General features: G+C 33.5%; 7 protein-coding genes across 7 annotated transcripts; 2 read left to right on the top strand and 5 right to left on the bottom strand.

The window, feature by feature from the left end:
* The first annotated feature begins 38 nt into the window (after positions 1 to 38).
* On the top strand, positions 39 to 2,828 carry BX664DRAFT_100725 (kinase-like domain-containing protein). Its single transcript, XM_051539665.1, has 2 exons — positions 39 to 307; positions 420 to 2,828. The coding sequence occupies exons 1-2, from the start codon at positions 140 to 142 to the stop codon at positions 2,691 to 2,693; spliced, it is 2,442 nt and encodes an 813-aa protein (XP_051401561.1). The 5' UTR covers positions 39 to 139; the 3' UTR covers positions 2,694 to 2,828.
* Positions 2,829 to 3,004: 176 nt separating this feature from the next.
* On the bottom strand, positions 3,005 to 4,051 carry BX664DRAFT_260127 (DnaJ domain-containing protein; the record flags this gene model as incomplete). Its single annotated transcript, XM_051540621.1, has 2 exons — positions 3,005 to 3,106; positions 3,212 to 4,051. Coding segments are annotated over 2 exons (942 nt in total), but the record flags the coding sequence as incomplete, so codon positions are not given.
* A 1,758-nt stretch (positions 4,052 to 5,809) lies between these two features.
* On the bottom strand, positions 5,810 to 7,184 carry BX664DRAFT_364788 (alkaline-phosphatase-like protein; the record flags this gene model as incomplete). The annotated part of the gene is made up of 5 exons (XM_051548433.1): positions 5,810 to 6,370; positions 6,449 to 6,544; positions 6,602 to 6,844; positions 6,924 to 7,082; positions 7,167 to 7,184. The coding sequence occupies 5 exons, from the start codon at positions 7,182 to 7,184 to the stop codon at positions 5,810 to 5,812; spliced, it is 1,077 nt and encodes a 358-aa protein (XP_051401559.1).
* Positions 7,185 to 9,175: 1,991 nt separating this feature from the next.
* BX664DRAFT_328945 (uncharacterized protein) lies at positions 9,176 to 9,749 on the bottom strand. The gene has a single exon (XM_051544686.1). It carries the CDS (start codon positions 9,626 to 9,628, stop codon positions 9,251 to 9,253), a length of 378 nt encoding a protein of 125 aa, XP_051401558.1. The 5' UTR covers positions 9,629 to 9,749; the 3' UTR covers positions 9,176 to 9,250.
* Positions 9,750 to 9,782: 33 nt separating this feature from the next.
* On the bottom strand, positions 9,783 to 13,024 carry BX664DRAFT_357580 (U2-associated SR140 protein; the record flags this gene model as incomplete). The annotated part of the gene is made up of 15 exons (XM_051547969.1): positions 9,783 to 10,163; positions 10,231 to 10,455; positions 10,553 to 10,744; positions 10,827 to 10,976; positions 11,053 to 11,112; positions 11,182 to 11,289; positions 11,364 to 11,428; positions 11,525 to 11,765; positions 11,878 to 11,957; positions 12,030 to 12,082; positions 12,166 to 12,239; positions 12,329 to 12,501; positions 12,601 to 12,703; positions 12,808 to 12,897; positions 12,977 to 13,024. 15 exons carry the CDS (start codon positions 13,022 to 13,024, stop codon positions 9,783 to 9,785), a joined length of 2,043 nt encoding a protein of 680 aa, XP_051401557.1.
* A 90-nt stretch (positions 13,025 to 13,114) lies between these two features.
* BX664DRAFT_328942 (arginyl-tRNA synthetase) lies at positions 13,115 to 15,098 on the bottom strand. The gene is made up of 3 exons (XM_051544685.1): positions 14,893 to 15,098; positions 14,518 to 14,830; positions 13,115 to 14,435 (listed from the first exon to the last, which is right to left on the bottom strand). The coding sequence occupies exons 1-3, from the start codon at positions 15,085 to 15,087 to the stop codon at positions 13,168 to 13,170; spliced, it is 1,776 nt and encodes a 591-aa protein (XP_051401556.1). The 5' UTR covers positions 15,088 to 15,098; the 3' UTR covers positions 13,115 to 13,167.
* A 649-nt stretch (positions 15,099 to 15,747) lies between these two features.
* On the top strand, positions 15,748 to 17,633 carry BX664DRAFT_294620 (transmembrane amino acid transporter protein-domain-containing protein). The gene is made up of 5 exons (XM_051542111.1): positions 15,748 to 16,284; positions 16,374 to 16,474; positions 16,600 to 17,045; positions 17,134 to 17,327; positions 17,409 to 17,633. The coding sequence occupies exons 1-5, from the start codon at positions 15,795 to 15,797 to the stop codon at positions 17,588 to 17,590; spliced, it is 1,413 nt and encodes a 470-aa protein (XP_051401555.1). The 5' UTR covers positions 15,748 to 15,794; the 3' UTR covers positions 17,591 to 17,633.
* Positions 17,634 to 18,157: the final 524 nt, after the last annotated feature.

The raw sequence follows: 18,157 nt of genomic DNA, 5'->3' as shown, positions 1-18,157 counted from the left end.
TTATTTTTCTTTTATATAGTTTTTTTCTTTTTTATTATTATTATTATTACTATTATTATTACTGTTACTATTAATATTATTATTGTATAATATATAAATATTATATAATATCAAAACAGTCAATACTTAATCACTCACCATGGTGATTCCATATTTACTTGAAGAATGGCAGCGTGAAGCTGATATTGTAACTATGGACGAACATAGTGTTGTTAAGGCTGTTGGAAATCATATTCTCAAACAAACTCTTGGTAAAGGTTCTATGGGCAAAGTTAAACTTGGTGTTCATATTGTTACTGGTGATAAAGTAAAGTTTTTTTTTTTTTTATGCGTTCAGTCTTTTTGATCCGACTAATTTTTTTTTTTTTTTTTTTTTTTTTTTTTTTTTTTTTTTTTTTTTTTTGATATTCTCCATTTAGGCTGCGATCAAGATTGTACCCCGTGCAACTCGAAATCGAAAATTGACACCAAAAGAATTATCAAGAGAATTACGTGCTATTCGTGAAGGTCATCTCATGATGTTACTCAATCATCCACATATCGTACATCTTCGTGATATGGTTGCTGGCAGCCATTACTATTATTTTTTGATGGATTATGTTAGTGGAGGTCAACTTTTACATTATATTGTCAAACGGGATCATCTATCAGAAAGACATGCTCGTCATTTTTGTCGTCAAATCGTCAGCGCGCTGGATTATATGCATCGAAATTCTATTGTTCATCGTGATCTCAAAATTGAAAACATCTTGGTGGATCGTTCTGGTCGAAATATCAAAATTATTGACTTTGGTCTTTCCAATCTTTTTTGCCCCGAACGTCAATTAACAACTTATTGTGGTTCTCTTTATTTTGCCGCCCCAGAATTGCTCAATGGTCGTCCATATCGTGGTCCTGAAATTGATGTATGGAGTCTTGGTGTAGTTTTGTATGTGATGGTCACTGGTTCTGTTCCTTTTGATGATAAATCCTTACCTGGTTTACACGAAAAAATCAAACGTGCTCAAGTTGCTTATCCTGCTCATATGTCTACTCAATGTCATCATCTATTATCTCATATCTTTGTCTCTGAACCTCAACAACGTATCACCTTAGCCGACATCATTCGACACACATGGTTAAATCAAGGTCGAAATGGTTATATTCGAAATCATCTTCCATTCCGAGAACCACTCAGCTTACCATTGGACAATGAAGTACTGGAACGGATGACATATGGATTTAATTTGGGTACAGTGGAAGATATCCGAATGAAAATGGAACTTATTTTACAATCATCAGTCTATCGCATCTCTGCCACTCATGTCTCTGAAATTCAAGCCGCCTCCTTTGCTGATCGTGATGTCAAATTGACCGCCATCACATCCTCATCTGATCATACTCTTGATAATACAACATCAGAAGCAACAAGTCATTTTATATGGGGAAACTACAACGACCCACAAACAGTTCCAGCAGCATATCATCCTCTTCTATCTGTTTACTATCTTACTCGCGAACGTATGGATCGATTGAAAATGTCATCAAGAAAGACTATGACAACGACTTCCAGCAAAAAATCAGATACTGAAGTAGTTTCAGAAAACACACCCAATATTGATCCCAAATATTCAACAACCACTCAACAACCTAATCAACGTAGTCATCATCAAAACAATGGGCATTCTTCATCGTCATCTGAGTTATCTGTTAACAAAAAAGAAACCAACCATAACCATATCGATTCTTCAGACTTGCATCATCAACATCAACATCATAAGCGTCAGAGTCAACGACAGGGTCATTCCGTCATTCATCAAGCTAAAAGCAAGGAAATATCACATCTATATACTGGAAAAACAAGAACAAGATCAGCTCGATTGCATCGACATCATCATCGACATATATCTTCCTCTTCTTCTTTGGTTTCAACCTCATCTTTAGTCTCCACCGTCATGTCAGAATCGATATCACTATCGCCATCTTTTACTTCTTCAATACCAAGTTCCTTATCTCGCTCATCATTACCCAATTCGCAACCACCTCCCGAAAACGCTAAACAAATCGACAATATCACCAAGGAGCACCTAGAACCGTCTTTGCCATCATCACTAACCCGTAAACAGTCTTCGCCAAAGAGAGAACGTGCTCGGTTACTGATCAAGTTGGGTGCACTCTTTCGACGTATATGGAACCATCATCAGCGTCAACATCATCATCATCGTTCCAAGTATCATCATCAGGAAGAGCAACAACCCCATTTTCTGTCTCAGCCTTGCGAAAATAGACCAAATGAGGAAGAACCAGTAAAGTGTACAGATACTCAAATGAAAAAGGCGTCGCCAACAGCAGCACTAGCTGATTATACGGAGACATCATCATGTCAACAACATCTCAAGTCGACTTCAACATCCTTATCATCCACCATCATCACAGTTCAAGAAAATGAAAGAGATCCACAAACAACACTCCCTACTGACAACAAAAGAATGCCGACAACGTTGATGATCGACTCACAGAATGAAGGTAGCCAGCTAGATAGTCGAAGTAGCCATAGTAGTAGAAGCACTTGTAGCGATAAATATACAACGGACGATCACAACTTTAATCGACATGAACGGACTCCTAGTTGGTTTTCAAGACGACTTAGTGCCTGGATGGATCATGCAGTCGATTTGAATCGATCGACTTCTGGATTGGGAAGGACAAAGTAGAAAACTCTCTTTTATATTCTTATTTATCATTACTTTTACTTTATCATTTGATGTCATTGTATTATGTATTTGACCATTCCATTTGTATTAATAAAGAAGAATTACCTTTGTATCTCTTTTTTTTTTTTTTTTTTTTTTTTGGATCACTCTTCGAAAGTATTTCATCAAGGATTTCCTTTTACACGATAGAAAAAAAACTCTAATAGAGTATCAATAGATTTATTTATTCATAACCATCAACATAAATAAATAAAATAAAAATAATGAGAGGTAAATATGTATATGTACATAATATATCTATCCTATCTATCCTATATTTTGTTGTTCGATCTAAAATCATCCCAAGCTTGATTCAATACGGAGAAAATCCCACTTGCCAAAAGACGTTGTTCCACAGTGGTTGATGATGGTAACTAAATCGCAAAAAAAAAAAAAAAAAAAAAAAAAAAAAAAAAATCAGATATATATATTTCTTTCTTCATTTGGGTCATATAATCCATTGATTTATTTATTCTTACCTTATCAGGATGTACTTTTGCAATGGCTTTCATATAACAGATCTTGACTTTTTTGGGTTCTAACAATTCATTGATGGGAGCACCACGCCATTGAGCCCCAGGCCACATAAGAGTATCCAAAGAAGATAAAAGTGCACGAATGTTCTTCTCGCGTCCACGTTTCCAAGTATCAATCCTTGCATTCACTATATCAGCCTTTTCTTGCCGTTCGCTTTCTTCCTTGGCTAGTTCCGCTTGCCTTGCCCGCATGGCTGCTACTGCTTTGCTTGGAGGTGGCTCATTATTTGACACTTGTTTGATTTCAAAGATACTATAATCCAATCCAGGGAACGCTGAGGAGTTCGTATCCGTTGTTGTTGAAGATTTGGCTGGAGTTGGTCGTGGAGGTGGTTGAGGTACTTCCTTACTTTGACATCGCTGTATCCCATTGATTGCTTTCATATCACCAGCATCCATTCTGATCAATTCTTCATACACCTGTAATGCTTCTGATATCCGTACCATTTTTTCCAACGCTTCCGCTTTTCGATGTAATGCTTTGCCAAGTTGATCATGCCATCGGATGCTAATATCCCCTTCCAATAAGGTGATCGTTGATTTCGATTCGTTTTGACTTTTCATTCGAGCCCATTCAATCACAAAAGTACAGTCCATGATACATTGACGGTATTGCCCTTTCTTCAAACGTGCTGCTGCTCGATTGTTGCTGATCACCACTGCTACATCATTCTTTTCTGGAAGTAGAGCCAATGCTTGATTGTATGATTTTTCAGCCTCACCATAATAACCCAGTTTGAATAAATCATTTCCACGGGCTCTCGCTTTGACTGCTTTCTTGATAATATCGGGTCCTACGGATTGTGATGTCGGTATGTTGGGAGTGGATGTTGGATGTGATGTAGAGAATTTTGTTGTTGATGATGTTGATGATGATGTGCGTGTGGTTGGAGGATGTTGAGCTGTTGTTGATTGATTACTTGGTATTTGTGACGTGTAAGATTTTGATGGTGATTCAGTTGGAATTGGTTTGTTACTATACAAAGGGGAACTTGACGCCGTTGATGATGATTGAGTAGATTTGGATGCATATTTCTTTTGTTGTTGTTGCTGCTGCTGCTGTTGTTGTTGTTTCAATGAATTCAAATAGTCACGTCGTCTAGCTTCCTGTTGTCGCTGCCATTCTTGATCATTCACGAAACTTTCATCCTCGTCAGAAGAGCTATCTTCATCATCAATATTGTGTGACTGATATAGCTGAGGTTTGCTATAACCACTCTTATGTCGAGAAGTTGAATGCGATGATGATGGAGGTGGAGCTGGTGGTTTTGTTGTTGTAGTTTGTTCAAATACAGCCTTTTTTCGTTGAAAATTCACACCCTGTTGTTCTGAGGTTCGCCCATCATTTTTCGATCCATTTTGTACCAAGATGTCCAATGAGCTTTGAAGAGTATGATCACTGCTAGATTCCACCGCTTGTCTTGCATCAGAGGTATTAAATCCCATGTCAACAAGGTGAGCAATTATACTATCATATTTCCCGCTGCTAGCCTTGTGATTTGATGATCCTGTAGTATGAGGGGACTATAAATAATAATAATAAAAAAAAACAAATGTCAAATTAGTATACAAAGAAAAAAAAAAAAAAGAATCATCAAGAAACCTACATATTGATAATCAGATAGGGGAGTTGTTTTGGTTGTGGTTGAAGTAGGATTTGAATGATTATCCATAGGCATTGGCTTGCTTTCAAAAGAATCAGACCCAGTCCTCTTGGCACTGTTGAATTTGTCCTTGAAGGCATTTCGTTGTTGCTGTTGCTGTGATGAAGGTGTTTTTAGCAAATCGAAATCCCATTGATCTGTATGTGAAGATTTAAAGTACCCATTAGGGCTCGCCATTGGTGGGGCACTTGGTCGTCTATGAAAAAAAAAAAAAAAAAGAATCAGTGAATATGCTAGGTGTATCAAAAGTAGGATAATTGAATGTTACCTAGGATGCTTGGGTGGTGCTTCAGATTTTGGTTTCACTTGAGTAGTTGGTGTTTGTAGGTTTGATGATGATCTCTGTCTATTTCCAGTTGGAACAAAAGATGGTGAAAAGGAAGCATGATTGTGGGTTCCTAATAAGTTGACTGGTGAGGATGAAGAATAAAGGTAGAGATGGTGAATGGAAAGGGTAGGTGTAGGTCTTTGTTTCCGTTGAAAAGATTTGCTTGGTTCCGATGAGTGGACTTGTTTGCTATGAAAAGGAGTGTGGCCCTGTGTATTCTGTTGGTTGTGTAAACCTTGTTGCTGTGTAGTTGAGATTGTAGAATAATGTTTGTTCGCTAAGGTTGGAGTATTGATATTGACATCATGATGGTCATTTGTAGACAAATATTCTGGTTTCTTCGGTATGGTAGGAGCTCTTTTGACTTGCATTGACAAAAGAAAAAGAAACAAAAAGGAAAGTATACGCGGAATAAAAAGGAGATAAAAAAAAAAAGTAAAAAAGTAAAAAAGTAAAAAAAAAAAAAGAAGAGAGGCAAAAAGAACGGAGATCCGATTTTTTTTATTTCCAAAAAAAAAAAAAAAAAAAAAAAGACCAAGATAAAAATAATTACAGTGGTTCAAAATCATTACATAAAGTACAATTATTTGGACTAGTATTCAAATTCAATAATCCTGCTACAAATTCATATACTTCAGTATTTTGGAATGCCTTGACTACTGCACCACGACCAAATTTTCTTTCCACCCTAGGTCCACGTGCCATAAAGATTGCCCTCATTTCTATTGCTTGATTATCATAACCATGAATTCCACGAGGCCTATAATCACCATCAATAGTATTATTAAATTCTTTGTGAAGTTGAAAAGAATATCCAACATCGGGAATAACAACTATAGGCGCAATTCGATCATTATTGCTGTAATGATATTGATTTGGTACATCTTGTCGTAAAAATACACGATAATGTGCTTCGTGTTGTTGAGTATAGTTGTAAAGTTCATTATATATTTGTTCAACAGCATGTAATGGTGCATCGTATTTGGGTCGAAGGTTCAATAAGGGCCATGCTTCACGTTCCATTAAATAAGATAAAGATTGTTCTGAGAGAATATCATCATAATAAATCACTCGAGATTTATGTGTTGCTGCCATACCATGATCACTTACCTAATAGAAAATAAAATAATAATAGTAATAATTAAAAAGTTGATATTGAGAGAGAATATTTTTATATTTATCAATTACAATCACTACATGAACATGAGAATTCAAATTTCGAGCTTCCAACCCAGTAAGTAAATGCCCGATAGCATCATCCATATTCTTCAGTACCATATTCATCTATAGAAAATATATAAATATATTACGTTGGATAATCATTAAAAGGATAAGAATTACCTGAGGTCCATCAGGTCCACCACCATGTCCTTTTTGATCAATTTGTGGTATATAGACAGATATCATTTGAGGTCGTTCTTCAATTGGTAAATCCAGCCAATCTAATACAGTATCCATTTTCATTTTGGCAGAATAATTCCTATCATAATCGAGAAAATAATCTGGTTTCATAGTTGGAATGCCAGATCCAGGCCACATTACTACACCAGAAAGCTTGTTTTGAGAACTTGCAGTTTTCCAAATCTAGTAAAAAAAAAAAAAAAAAAAAAAAGGATACAATCAGTTACTTCGTTCGATTATTTACATTGAAAAATCATTCTACCGGTTCACCACTCCACCATTTTGGTTGTGTACTAATGATAGGTTTCTTGTGAATAAATGTTTCTTGTAAATTTGGATCATAGAATTCATTGCCAACAATACCATGTGCTTCGGGGTATAAGCCTGTAACCAAAGTCCAATGATTAGGAAAGGTGATAGACTATAAAGAAGATAAAATTGTTATCATTCGATTTATCAGTCAGGATAATATGTATGATAAAAAAAGGATTTTGATTTTCTTTACCGGGAATGATGGAAGCATATATTCGGCCTTCATTCCTTTAGATCCTATATCATACAAAAAATGATCATGTAAGTTGATATATAATTTCTTCATTTTATATATATATATATATATATATCTTACCAAATTCTGTAAGGTGAGGAGTGACACCCCGATCCAAGTAATCATGTCTAAGCCCATCCAAAGATATCAATATCACAGTAGGACCATAATAATGTGTTCCATTATAATACGTTCGATCTGGTGCACTAATCCGAGGAGGTTTTGTTACAAAAGAGAAATAAGTAGTAAAAGTGAAGATCTTGAATAATAATATCAAGATTCCGAGGACTAATCCAATAAATATGAACCGTAAAGTACTTGAGTTCTATAAAATAATAATAAAAGTTATAAATAATAATATATAAATGTTTGTTTTTTTTTTATTCATCTTTACCCAATGAAGTGGACATTGTCGTTTGTAATATGTTGATTTTGGTGGTTTGAGTTCATTATTACTGTTACCAAGTCTAGATTCTTCGAGTAATAGAAATCGATCCTTTTCTAATGAATTCTTCTGATAGTGTATAGTACCATTTTCTATTATTCCTTTTCTGGATCTTTGTGATAAGGATAAATTGCTGTGAGACGTCATAATCGGTATGTCATGTATTATAAAACAATGATAGAAGAGAAAGAAAAAGAAGAAAAGAGTATTTAAAAAGGGGTGGTTATTTTTGACAAAGGCACCATTGGTAAATTCAACAGCCGTCAAAAATTGTAAATGAAAAATTGAGCCAGACTTTTTCATTCCAATTTTTTTTCATTGTATTTAAATGCAACAATGCAAAACGATACATCAAGGAAGGTGACTTATCTACGTATTACCCCTTCAACTGCAAGTAGACAATAAAGAAATAAAAATAAAAGAAAAGGAAAATATTCAAAAATTAATTAATCTTTGTTAATCTGTATCATCTATTTCTACAGGTTTTACAATTAATTATCTTTAAAACCACCAACAAAATTAATTACGATGCTGATCTTCATTCAAAAGTATTGACAATTGTACACGACGATATACTCAAGCACTTAACTGTAGAAAGTGGCAAGTTAGTAACGAAAAAAAGACCAGAACTAGAAGCATCACATTCGAAGAACTACCGTAAAGTGTTAATCAAGTCTACATTCCTTTTATTTGAATATATATAGATATATTACTTATTCTCTTTTATATATTATATATATATATAGCTGGAGAATTTCATCTTACTTATTACTTCAAATGGAACCAAAAACATCAATCCATGCTATTAAGGGTAAAAAAAAAAAAAAAAAAAAAAAGGTATTATTTTAACCGATTTTTAATGCAGGAAACTGGTGACAACTCCTCGACCAAACAGACTACGTATAGTCCTATGACCATATATCCGTATGAACTTCTAGTTTATATTGATGATTCGACTAAAGTAGATACTCTTCATACCTATTTTTCAACTACAACAGCTTCATGATATGGAATGACGATATCAGTTGTGACCGCATCGATTTGAACAGGATGGGTGTATAATGTCCAGGATTACATTAGTACAATTCTCTTTAACATATTTTTAGGTAATACATTCATGCTCTCCTTGTCTCCATAGTAGTATAGAAATATCCTCCCATTTTTATATGTAGGTTACTTCTGACTTGCTATCATTTATATGTATGTATTTGATCCATCATCTTCCTTTACTATGTCAAATCTAGATCTTCATTCATTATCTTGTTTACCATCATATCCCTTTTATTATTATTATTATCACCCTACAGATATCGTATGATTTATCGTCACTACCTTGATTTTACTTGACTTTTATATATATATATATATATATATATACAAATAAATAAATTCAACTCAGTATCATCTTGTTCACATAGATGAACCGATTCATATTAATCCTAACCAAAAGAAATATATTTCAATTCATAATATACAAGGTCTCCCTTTTTTCCAACATTCACCCATTTTATTTATTTCACATAAAAAAAAAAAAAAAAAACATGTAAAATAAAACTAAAGCTATACTAAAAATAATAAAAAAAAAAATCAATTGCTATCATAGAAACACGCCATCACTATTCATATTATCGTCTTTGTCGTTCTCTACTGTCTCTTTGTGGCTATCGTCATTGGTGAGATAGCGTTTTCTAAATGTTTCCACCGTGCTTTCAATCGCGTTTGCAGCTGCTTCATTCACACGTCGTCGAATAATATGAAGTGTCAGATCTATACGTTTATTCTGTCGTTGAATCAGATCATTGTTTTCTTCAATCGCTGTGGTCAAATCTGTATCCTCGCCATTCGGGTCATATTCTTTCATATCTTTGTTGGACTGAATCAAGTGCACCATTGAGTTTTGTATTTCTGGAATTTCCGTCAATAATGTTTCAATAGGCATTTCCAAAAGTGCCTTTTCCAGTTGTGCATTATCCATTTTACAATATTGCTTTGTGAGAAGACAGTCGTCTGGTATAATGAGCTTTACAGAGAAAAGAAAAAAAAATCAAAAAAAGAAAGGTTAAAATCGTTGGAGTTTATTGAATTTCCGATACAAATGATCAAAAAAAAAAAAAAAAAAAAAATTAAAGCTATAAATGTTCATTATCGTCAAATGCTTCTCCATCAATATCATCCAAGGCCTCTCCGTCAATATCACCCAAAGCTTCACCATCAATATCATCCAAAGCTTCACCATCAATATCGTCCAAGGCTTCACCATCGGGATTTCCAGCAGATTGGTCAATTGAGTTGTTTGAGGCAAGTGGTATCGTTTGATCATTGCTGTCATTCTTTTCGTTATTGGAGTCTACACCTGTAATCGAGTGTTCTTCATCATTCTTGTTGTTGATTGATATATCATCCAATATCTGATCGGATTTCTTCATGAATATTGAGTCCAATTTTTCAATAAAGTGTTTTGGAAACACCATCCAATTTTCCCATGCTCCTAAAACAGTAATAATATATCGCTATAAGAAGATAGATGAGTTTAATAACATATCATTATAAATTGTTTCCTTTTTTCTTTTATCCTACTCTGAATTGTTCTGCTTTTAATCTTGCTGTAATAGATCTGTAAATATCATTGAGATGTTTGAATATATCAGGTAATCGACGTTGAAATCCATCACGATATCGCCAAGCATTGGTAACATGTACACTACTGTTGTGAAGAATATCTGATACCAGAAAGAGTCGCGCAATTTTGGATGTGATAGTAGCATTAGGCCCGATGATTGATTTGAATGTAATTTCGACGATCTGTAAAACATTTTGTAGAATATCAAAAATTAATAAAATAACACATACATCATCCTTCATTCATGTATTTCTTTTTTTTTTTTTGATAGATCCTTACATCTTCATAAGCATCAGCATGTTCAATAGCAAAAGCCATTGGTTTTGCAATAGTTCCACGTTGATATGTTACTTGTCGTAGCATCGTTTCATATCGTCGTCGTCCAATCTTGCCTAGTTGTCCCTTTGGTAGCCGTTGTTGCGTTCTTTCGTTTGCTTCATCATCCGTATCAAGATATTGTTCCGTTGTTTCCTAGTTAAATTAGAATATTTAATACTCATGTAAAAAAAGAGGTTATTCTTTCTCTTGCTTTTTATCCCCCTATTTTACGTACATTTTCATCAAACGGTACATCAGGAACATCTGGAGGGATCCACCATTCTCCATCATCAAACATTTGAAAAGGATCAGTTCGCCAGTTGGACATAGTATCACCTTGTAGGATTGAATAGAGTCTCCAACGGTAGTAAATATGATCTGGATGCTAAACATAGGATGAAAGGAAAAATAATGAAATGAGTGATAATCTTATATCAAAGGTTCCATTATTTTCAACTTACTGTACTGTCAAACAAGAATACAAATTGAGGGTTACTAGCTTCCTTTTCCATAATCAATTCCTAAGAGAAAAAAAAATATGTAAAAAAAAAGTTAATATACTCCATCAAATAAACAGATATAAAACATACTTCAAACAAAGGACCATATTTGATAACACGTTCTATAGTTCGATGAATAATCTTGATAGTGTTAATATCTGAAGGAGGAATAACAACAACTTCTGTCCGTTTTCCAATCTATGATTCAGAAAATGACATTGTTAGTTCCCTACTATTATCACGCTACTCTTTTTTTTTTTTTTTTTTCTTACAGATTCCCGATCCACCACTTTGGCGTTGAATGGAAGCTTCTTTTGTTCGTCTCGCTTGTCTAATACTGTACATAAATAAATAAGGTAAGTTGTCCTGTTTTTTTTATATATGAAAGTATCAACAATATCTTTCTTCCACCTTCTTGTTCTTCTTGACTTACCGAATATAGGTTGAGCAGGTAATGGTACAGGCTTGCCCCATCCAACTTTCATTGTATGTCCAAGTACAACTTTGCCATTCATTCCATCCAACGCAGCAGCAGCATCTTTTCTGGTCATAAAGCTAACAAATCCACAATTTCTTTGTCGTTCGATTTCTTCATCAGTACGAGGCCACATAACCTTGACTGAAGCTATTGGTCCATATTTTCCAAATTCTGCGCATAGTATATTCTCGTTCACCTTTGATAAAACAAGTATCAAGTCAGTATTTTTTTTTCATATCAAGTACACTGTTTTCTTCTCTTTCATCTATTTGACTTTTTTTTCTTCTTCTTGTTTTTTCGTCACTTACTGCAGGATTAAGATCTGACAGGAAAAGATTGGTTGTATGAGGATCACCATTATCGTGAGAACCAGAACTATTGTCGTGTCCTATAGATAAGGTTAAGCACAACCATATTAGTTAAAACAATATAAATCATCCCTCAATATTCCTAATCATACCTGATGATATTGATGATGTTGTATCTTGTCCTTTTGCCCGATTTTGCTGTTCTCTAAAAGAAAAGACTTGTCATCAGTTTCACTATTCCCATATATTCCCATTTTCCTCTTTCAATATCCCATAATCCTTCTATACTTTTTGATTTCTTCCAGGAAGGAATCCATATGACGCTTTTTCGTTGATTTGGCCTGCTTCATTTGTGCTAAAACCTATATACCCGAAAAAGGTAGAGAGAACATGACCCCAATCAGAGATTCACATATAATATAACGGGTAAATGTTTTCTGTAATTCTTTACACCTACATCATTGTCATCGTCATCATCCATATCCTTTTCTGATTGTCGGTGAGTGCGTTTATGGCTGGAGTTGTTCGTCATTGCAGTAGTCGCTTTTGATTCACCGGCTTTTACAAAAGACATTGGTTTATAATTGTCAGAGGCTGAACTAGATAATGTCCTATTCGTCTGATCTATTTATTATAAACAAGTATAAAGGAAACAAGTCAAATTCATTGTAAAGGTTAGATCAACACTAACATAAGACATTTTCTTTTCCGTTTCTTGTTTACCTTTGGAAGCTCGAACAAACCCTGATGTGCCTTGATCATATGTTGAATTTTCAAAGGATGCTACAAAATCTTCATATATCTTGGCCGCTTCTTCATTTTCTTTCTACACAATCAAAACAAAAACAAAAAAAAAAGTGGAGAAAAAGGTATTAATCCTATAAATATAGTCTTGTAATATATTTTTAATAACTGTTACTATAATTGTACCTTTTTCTTAAGTTCTGTCTCCTCTTTGTGTCGTTGAAAAGGTGTTTTTTTGTTGACCATAGTAAAGTTTTGTGGTCGAGTTGAAGTATGCTACATTGAAAAACAATATCAGGTTAATTGAAGTAACGTTATGGAAACTATAATTATAGAAATGTATTAGGTTAAATACCTTTGAATATTCAGTATTGTCTATAGAGTAAGTGTTTTTATTGGACATTATATAAATATAGATGTATATGACTAAAGTGGAGTATGATAAAATGAATAAGATATGTACAAATTTAAAAAAAAAAAAAAAAAAAAGAAACCGCAGCGGAGACCAAATTAGATTTTCCCAAAACTTCATTCATGCTCTACAACCTAGATACGTTCAAGTGGATTCATTCCCAAGATTCTTAACCCATTTGCTAGAGTTACCTTTGCTGACCAAAATAAGAGCATCCTTGCTTCAGCTAATTTCATGTCATTCACATCCTTGACCCGTAGATTAGCAGTTGATTGACTAATACTATGACACAATTTGAAAAGATATTGCACCAGGGTAGAGGGTTCCATTGATAGACAGGATTGATGAACAATATCTGGATACTGTGATATTGTCAAAACAAGATCTATAGCACAATCTGATTCTAACAGAAGAGAAGTATCACAATCAGATTTGATAGCCACTTGAGATTTCCTTTCAATGCCACAGAGTCTTGCATATGTAAACTGTAGGTAGACACCGGTATAACCTCGTGCGGCCGTCATTCGATCCCATGAAAATGTATAATTTTTAATTCGTTTGGCCACCATATCTTGTATAATCACAGCAGATGTTCCTAATCGATCAGCTACATAATCTACTGCTGCCTGTCCTTTCAAAACCATTGTTGATGATTTATCTTCCATTTGTATTCCATCTGTCATCAATTCTATATACTTGTTGTCACTTTGTTGCATATTTTCCATCATCTTTTCTTTAGCAGTATCCAAAATATCTTGAAGAAAGACGACTGTTCCTTTACGTGTAGACATACCTTGAATACGACCAAAATTAGCATGACATAATTCTTGTTGTTGATCGACACCATTCTTCATAAGATCCCATATTTTGAAAAGTTGTTGTAGATATAATGATTGTTCTGTTCCAACCACATAGATCGCCTTATCAAAGGAATAAAGTTCAGAGCGCATCAATAAACTGGCCAAATCACGGGTCATATATAATGTAGTACCATCTGATCGCCTAATGATAGGTTTGCCTAAGCTGTAATGTTCTAGATCCACACAAATACCACCATCATCTGTTTCTGTCAATAATTTCTTTTTCTCTAGTAAATCGTACACTTGATTGATATATCCTTCAGTTTGTGATTCACCAGAATATTGATCAAATTCGATATTTAGTCGTTGATAAATGGTGCGGTAAAATTCGATACTGATATCCCGAAAACGTTGCCATTGTGAAAGTTCACGTTGAGAGCCTTGTTCCATTCGCTTGAAATAATCGTTTGCTTTTTGATCAACGTCCATATTTTCCATTGCATCCTTGTTGATAGCCACATAAACATTGTAAAGGTGCTGGATTGGATCCTTGAGTAATTCTTTTTCATCACCATATTTTTCATATCCTACAGCGAGAAGACCTTTTATTTTTTTTTAGAAACAATAAGAGTGAGTTTTTATATCTATTAAATCCTTTTTCAAAAAAAAAAAACCGTCCATTACCATATTGTTTTCCCCAATCACCAAGATAGTTAATCCCAATAACACGGTGTCCCATTGCCTCATGAGAACGTTTGATAAAGTTACCCAAAATTGTACTGCGTAGATGACCTGCATGGAAAGGCTTGGCAATATTGGGAGAGCTATAATCGACAAGTATCGTCTTTGGATTCTTTGGTGAAAGTTGTATTCCATAAGTGTCACCTTGTTGATAAACTTGGTTCAAAGTATGTCGAATATATTTAGGTAAAGATAGGTCAAACTGTAAGAAAGGTCCTTTTGCGGTTGCTTTTTCAATCCATGAATCAGGTTCAAACTATATATAAAAAAAAAGGTACTATGAGTGTAAACTTTTTGTTATTGATATGTAAATAATACCCTTTGAGCAATATCTTGACATATTTGAGTAGGGTTCTTTGCTTGTGGTAAAAGTTTTGGTATAGGTATTCCGAATTGTTGTCGTTTGGTTGCTTTAGGGGTACCCAGTAGTCGTAAAGCTAAAGTTTCTGAACATGAGGTTTTTTGAGCTAATTGTTTCGCTATGGCTTGACGAAACAATTGCCCCGAATTCATAGATGTAAGGTAGACAAAAAAAAAAAAAAAAAAAAAAAAGGAAAAGAAATAGAAAAAGAAAAAAAATAAAATAAATAAAGAAAAGAAAAGAAAAAAAAGGATTCTAACACCGCCTTACAGCCAGTGAGTGACCTTGTACAGTACCTTAAAAAAAAAGAAAAAGGCATTGGAGATCATAATTTCCGTTCTTGAGAGATTTTTGATCGCATTATTTCATTTTTCCCACCATTTTCGGATATAGATCTTTTTTTTTTTTTTTTGTTTGTTTGTTTGTTTTTTTTTTTTCTTCGTAGATGACAATCAGTCGTTTCATCCTTTTTCATATTGATATTCCTATTGATATTAATAGGAATCATTCCTTTGAAAAAATAGACAATGAATGAAACTTAGTAGTTTATCCCCCTTTCATCTTATCTAATAAAGTAGATGGTTCACTAGATCATTGATGATGATAAATACATATATAAATTTCAACCTTTTTTTTTTCTCAGTGTGTTTTTGTTGTGTAAACAGTTCAGTATCTCATAAAAAAAAAATGCAAACACCTTTTACAGTTACCTTGAATGGCGACATCTTTGACATTCCGACATGATCCAGAAGTTTTTGATCTTGATTTTATAAACGTTAATTTTTTTTTTTTTTATCGTTCTTTCCTTCTTTCTTTTTTTATTTTTTATTTTTCTGACCAATAAAAAAAATAAAACCTTATGGATGATTATATAATAAAAACCTCAGAATTACAAGATCTTTTGGAAACAAGTTCATTATCTTCTTCTTTCTTTATCGAAGGCACAATCACAAACTCTAGTACTTGTTGTGCCACATCTACTCAGGAGCAAGAAAATCCAATCAATAATATCAAAAATGTTGAATCATTACAATCTATTTTACCTGGTTATGGAACTTCAAGTATTGGTGCATCCGTTATGAACCTTACAAATGCTATGATGGGAAGTGGTATCATTGGACTTCCATTGGCTCTCCATTTATGTGGTTTCTGGTTTGGTTTGGTTTGTTCCATTTTTGTTGCTATTATTACATGCTTGGCTATGCATCTTACTGTTCAATGTGGTATTCAAACAAATCGATATAGTTTGTCTGGACTTTGTAGCCAACTTTTAGGTACAACTGGTGAAAAACTTTGCAATTTTATTATCTTCTTTCATACAGCAACTACTACTGTCTCATATTATATCAGTAAGTATAAAAAAAAAAAAAAAGTTCATCATTTTTTTTATATCGATCTCTCACTCTTTTTTTTTTTTTTTTTTTTTAACAATGGGTAGTGTTGGGCGATACCTTACCAGCTCTTTTTCATCATTACTTACCACAGCTTATTTGGCTTAGCAATAGACAATTGGTGGTAGTGGCCTTTGGATTATGCATTGTAAGTGAAGGTTTTTGACGTGATGATCAAGATGAAAATGGTTATTTGTTTTTAGAAAGGATGACTCATTATATCTTTTCTTTTTTTTTTTTTTTTTTTTAAAAAAAAAAACCAACAACCTATAGAGCTTACCACTCAGTCTCTCTCGATCACCAGCAAAGATAGCAAAATGGTCTACACTCTCAGTAATGCTTTTACCTTTGATGTTACTTGGTATTATATTTCGTGTACCTGTTTATGCTCCACCTATGAAGGATATTGTCTTGGAAGTGGTGTCACCATCTTTTTCTATGTTCAAAGGAATTGCAATTATGGCTCTATCTTTTGGCTGTTCTCAAAATATATTTGGTATTTATCTCAGCACAAAAGATCAACGATCATCAACCTGGTTACATATCAGTGGTTTTGGTACAGCTATCAGCTATCTTCTCAACTTTACATTCGCCATTATGGGTTATATTTGTTTTGGGAAGGATGTTCAAGCAAATGTTTTACTGAACTTTCCTGATGATGATTTGGCTATCAATGTAGTTCGACTCATCTTGGGGTTGTTTATGGTTCTTACTATTCCGTAAGTACAAAAGTCATCTTTTTTTTTTTTACTAGTTTGGGTTACTCTATATTTTTTTTTATGGTTTATTATTTATGTTTATGCTTAGGTTGGCCATCCATCCTTGTCGTGATGCTGTACAAACTTTACTAAACAGAAATGCTGATGGAAGGATACCCTCTGACAATGAACATATTTTGATAACCTGTCTAATATTCAGTCCTATACTTTATTTTGGTGCGACTTTGACTTCATTGGGAAGTGTATTCGATATTATTGGTGGATTCTCTACGATGGTACTTGGTAAGTGAATTTTCAAATCATTATCATTATCATTTTATTCATCATCTATTATCCATTATATTGATGTATTTATTTCTATAGGATTTTTATTACCGGGAGTTGTGTTTATGCCTTTATTCATAACTTCCCGTGATAAAGAAAGAAATCCGTTACTATTCAATAATACTTTGAAAATGCTGACATGGCATCAATTTATTTTATCCATTACGTTAGTACTAGTTAGTCTTCCTATCATTTATATTACTCTTATTGATCATTTATAATGATTTACTGACATTAATAAAAAAACAATGTTTTTTCTTATAATGTTATGTTCTTTTAATACTTAAATTTAATATTATAGAAAAAGTATAATGTAAAGATTTCTCTAGTGATTGGATCAAGTCTTTGATGAAACAAGGAGGTCTTTTATTTTTCTATCTTTAAATTTGTTTACACTCTGTCAATTATATATATATATATAGTGAATAATTTTAAAAAAGATAAATTTTGAATGATAGATATATTTCTATAAAATGATTTTTTTTTTTTAAAATATTTGTTATCAAGGAGTAGAAAATAGTAGAGTAGCCTCCCTAGAATCTCTCCGTTACTAAAAGGCAAAAATGATCAGTAAATTGTTGATATCGTAGTCGGGAGAAATCGCATTGTTTGAGTTTATCCAATCAAAAGACGTGTGAATGAGTATGGCAGGTGATAGAGGAAAAGAAAGGGGAAGGAGGGCAAAGCGTGCGTATTGTTATGCGTGTGTAACAACTTCACTTTTTTTTTTTTCTTTTATCCATTAGTGACGTATATTTTTCATATAAGCTTTTTTTTCTTTTTTGATA

Source organism: Halteromyces radiatus, assembly GCF_025201355.1.
Source record: "Halteromyces radiatus strain CBS 162.75 chromosome Unknown BX664scaffold_3, whole genome shotgun sequence".
Taxonomy (NCBI): domain Eukaryota; kingdom Fungi; phylum Mucoromycota; class Mucoromycetes; order Mucorales; family Cunninghamellaceae; genus Halteromyces; species Halteromyces radiatus.
Note: the sequence above shows the minus strand (reverse complement) of the source record. Positions and strands in the feature narration are given on the sequence as shown.

Excerpts from the sequence above, each read along its gene's own strand:
- BX664DRAFT_100725 (XM_051539665.1), top strand. The coding sequence starts at position 140 with ATGGTGATTCCATATTTACTTGAAGAATGGCAGCGTGAAGCTGATATT. Across the intron at positions 308-419 it reads ATATTGTTACTGGTGATAAA|GCTGCGATCAAGATTGTACC; the intron begins GTAAAGTTTTTT and ends TTCTCCATTTAG.
- BX664DRAFT_328945 (XM_051544686.1), bottom strand. The coding sequence starts at position 9,628 with ATGGATAATGCACAACTGGAAAAGGCACTTTTGGAAATGCCTATTGAA.
- BX664DRAFT_294620 (XM_051542111.1), top strand. The coding sequence starts at position 15,795 with ATGGATGATTATATAATAAAAACCTCAGAATTACAAGATCTTTTGGAA. Across the intron at positions 16,475-16,599 it reads TGGCCTTTGGATTATGCATT|AGCTTACCACTCAGTCTCTC; the intron begins GTAAGTGAAGGT and ends AACAACCTATAG. Across the intron at positions 17,328-17,408 it reads ATTCTCTACGATGGTACTTG|GATTTTTATTACCGGGAGTT; the intron begins GTAAGTGAATTT and ends TTATTTCTATAG.
- BX664DRAFT_328942 (XM_051544685.1), bottom strand. The coding sequence starts at position 15,087 with ATGAATTCGGGGCAATTGTTTCGTCAAGCCATAGCGAAACAATTAGCT. Across the intron at positions 14,831-14,892 it reads GTCAAGATATTGCTCAAAGG|TTTGAACCTGATTCATGGAT; the intron begins GTATTATTTACA and ends TTTTATATATAG. Across the intron at positions 14,436-14,517 it reads TGATTGGGGAAAACAATATG|GTCTTCTCGCTGTAGGATAT; the intron begins GTAATGGACGGT and ends AAAAAATAAAAG.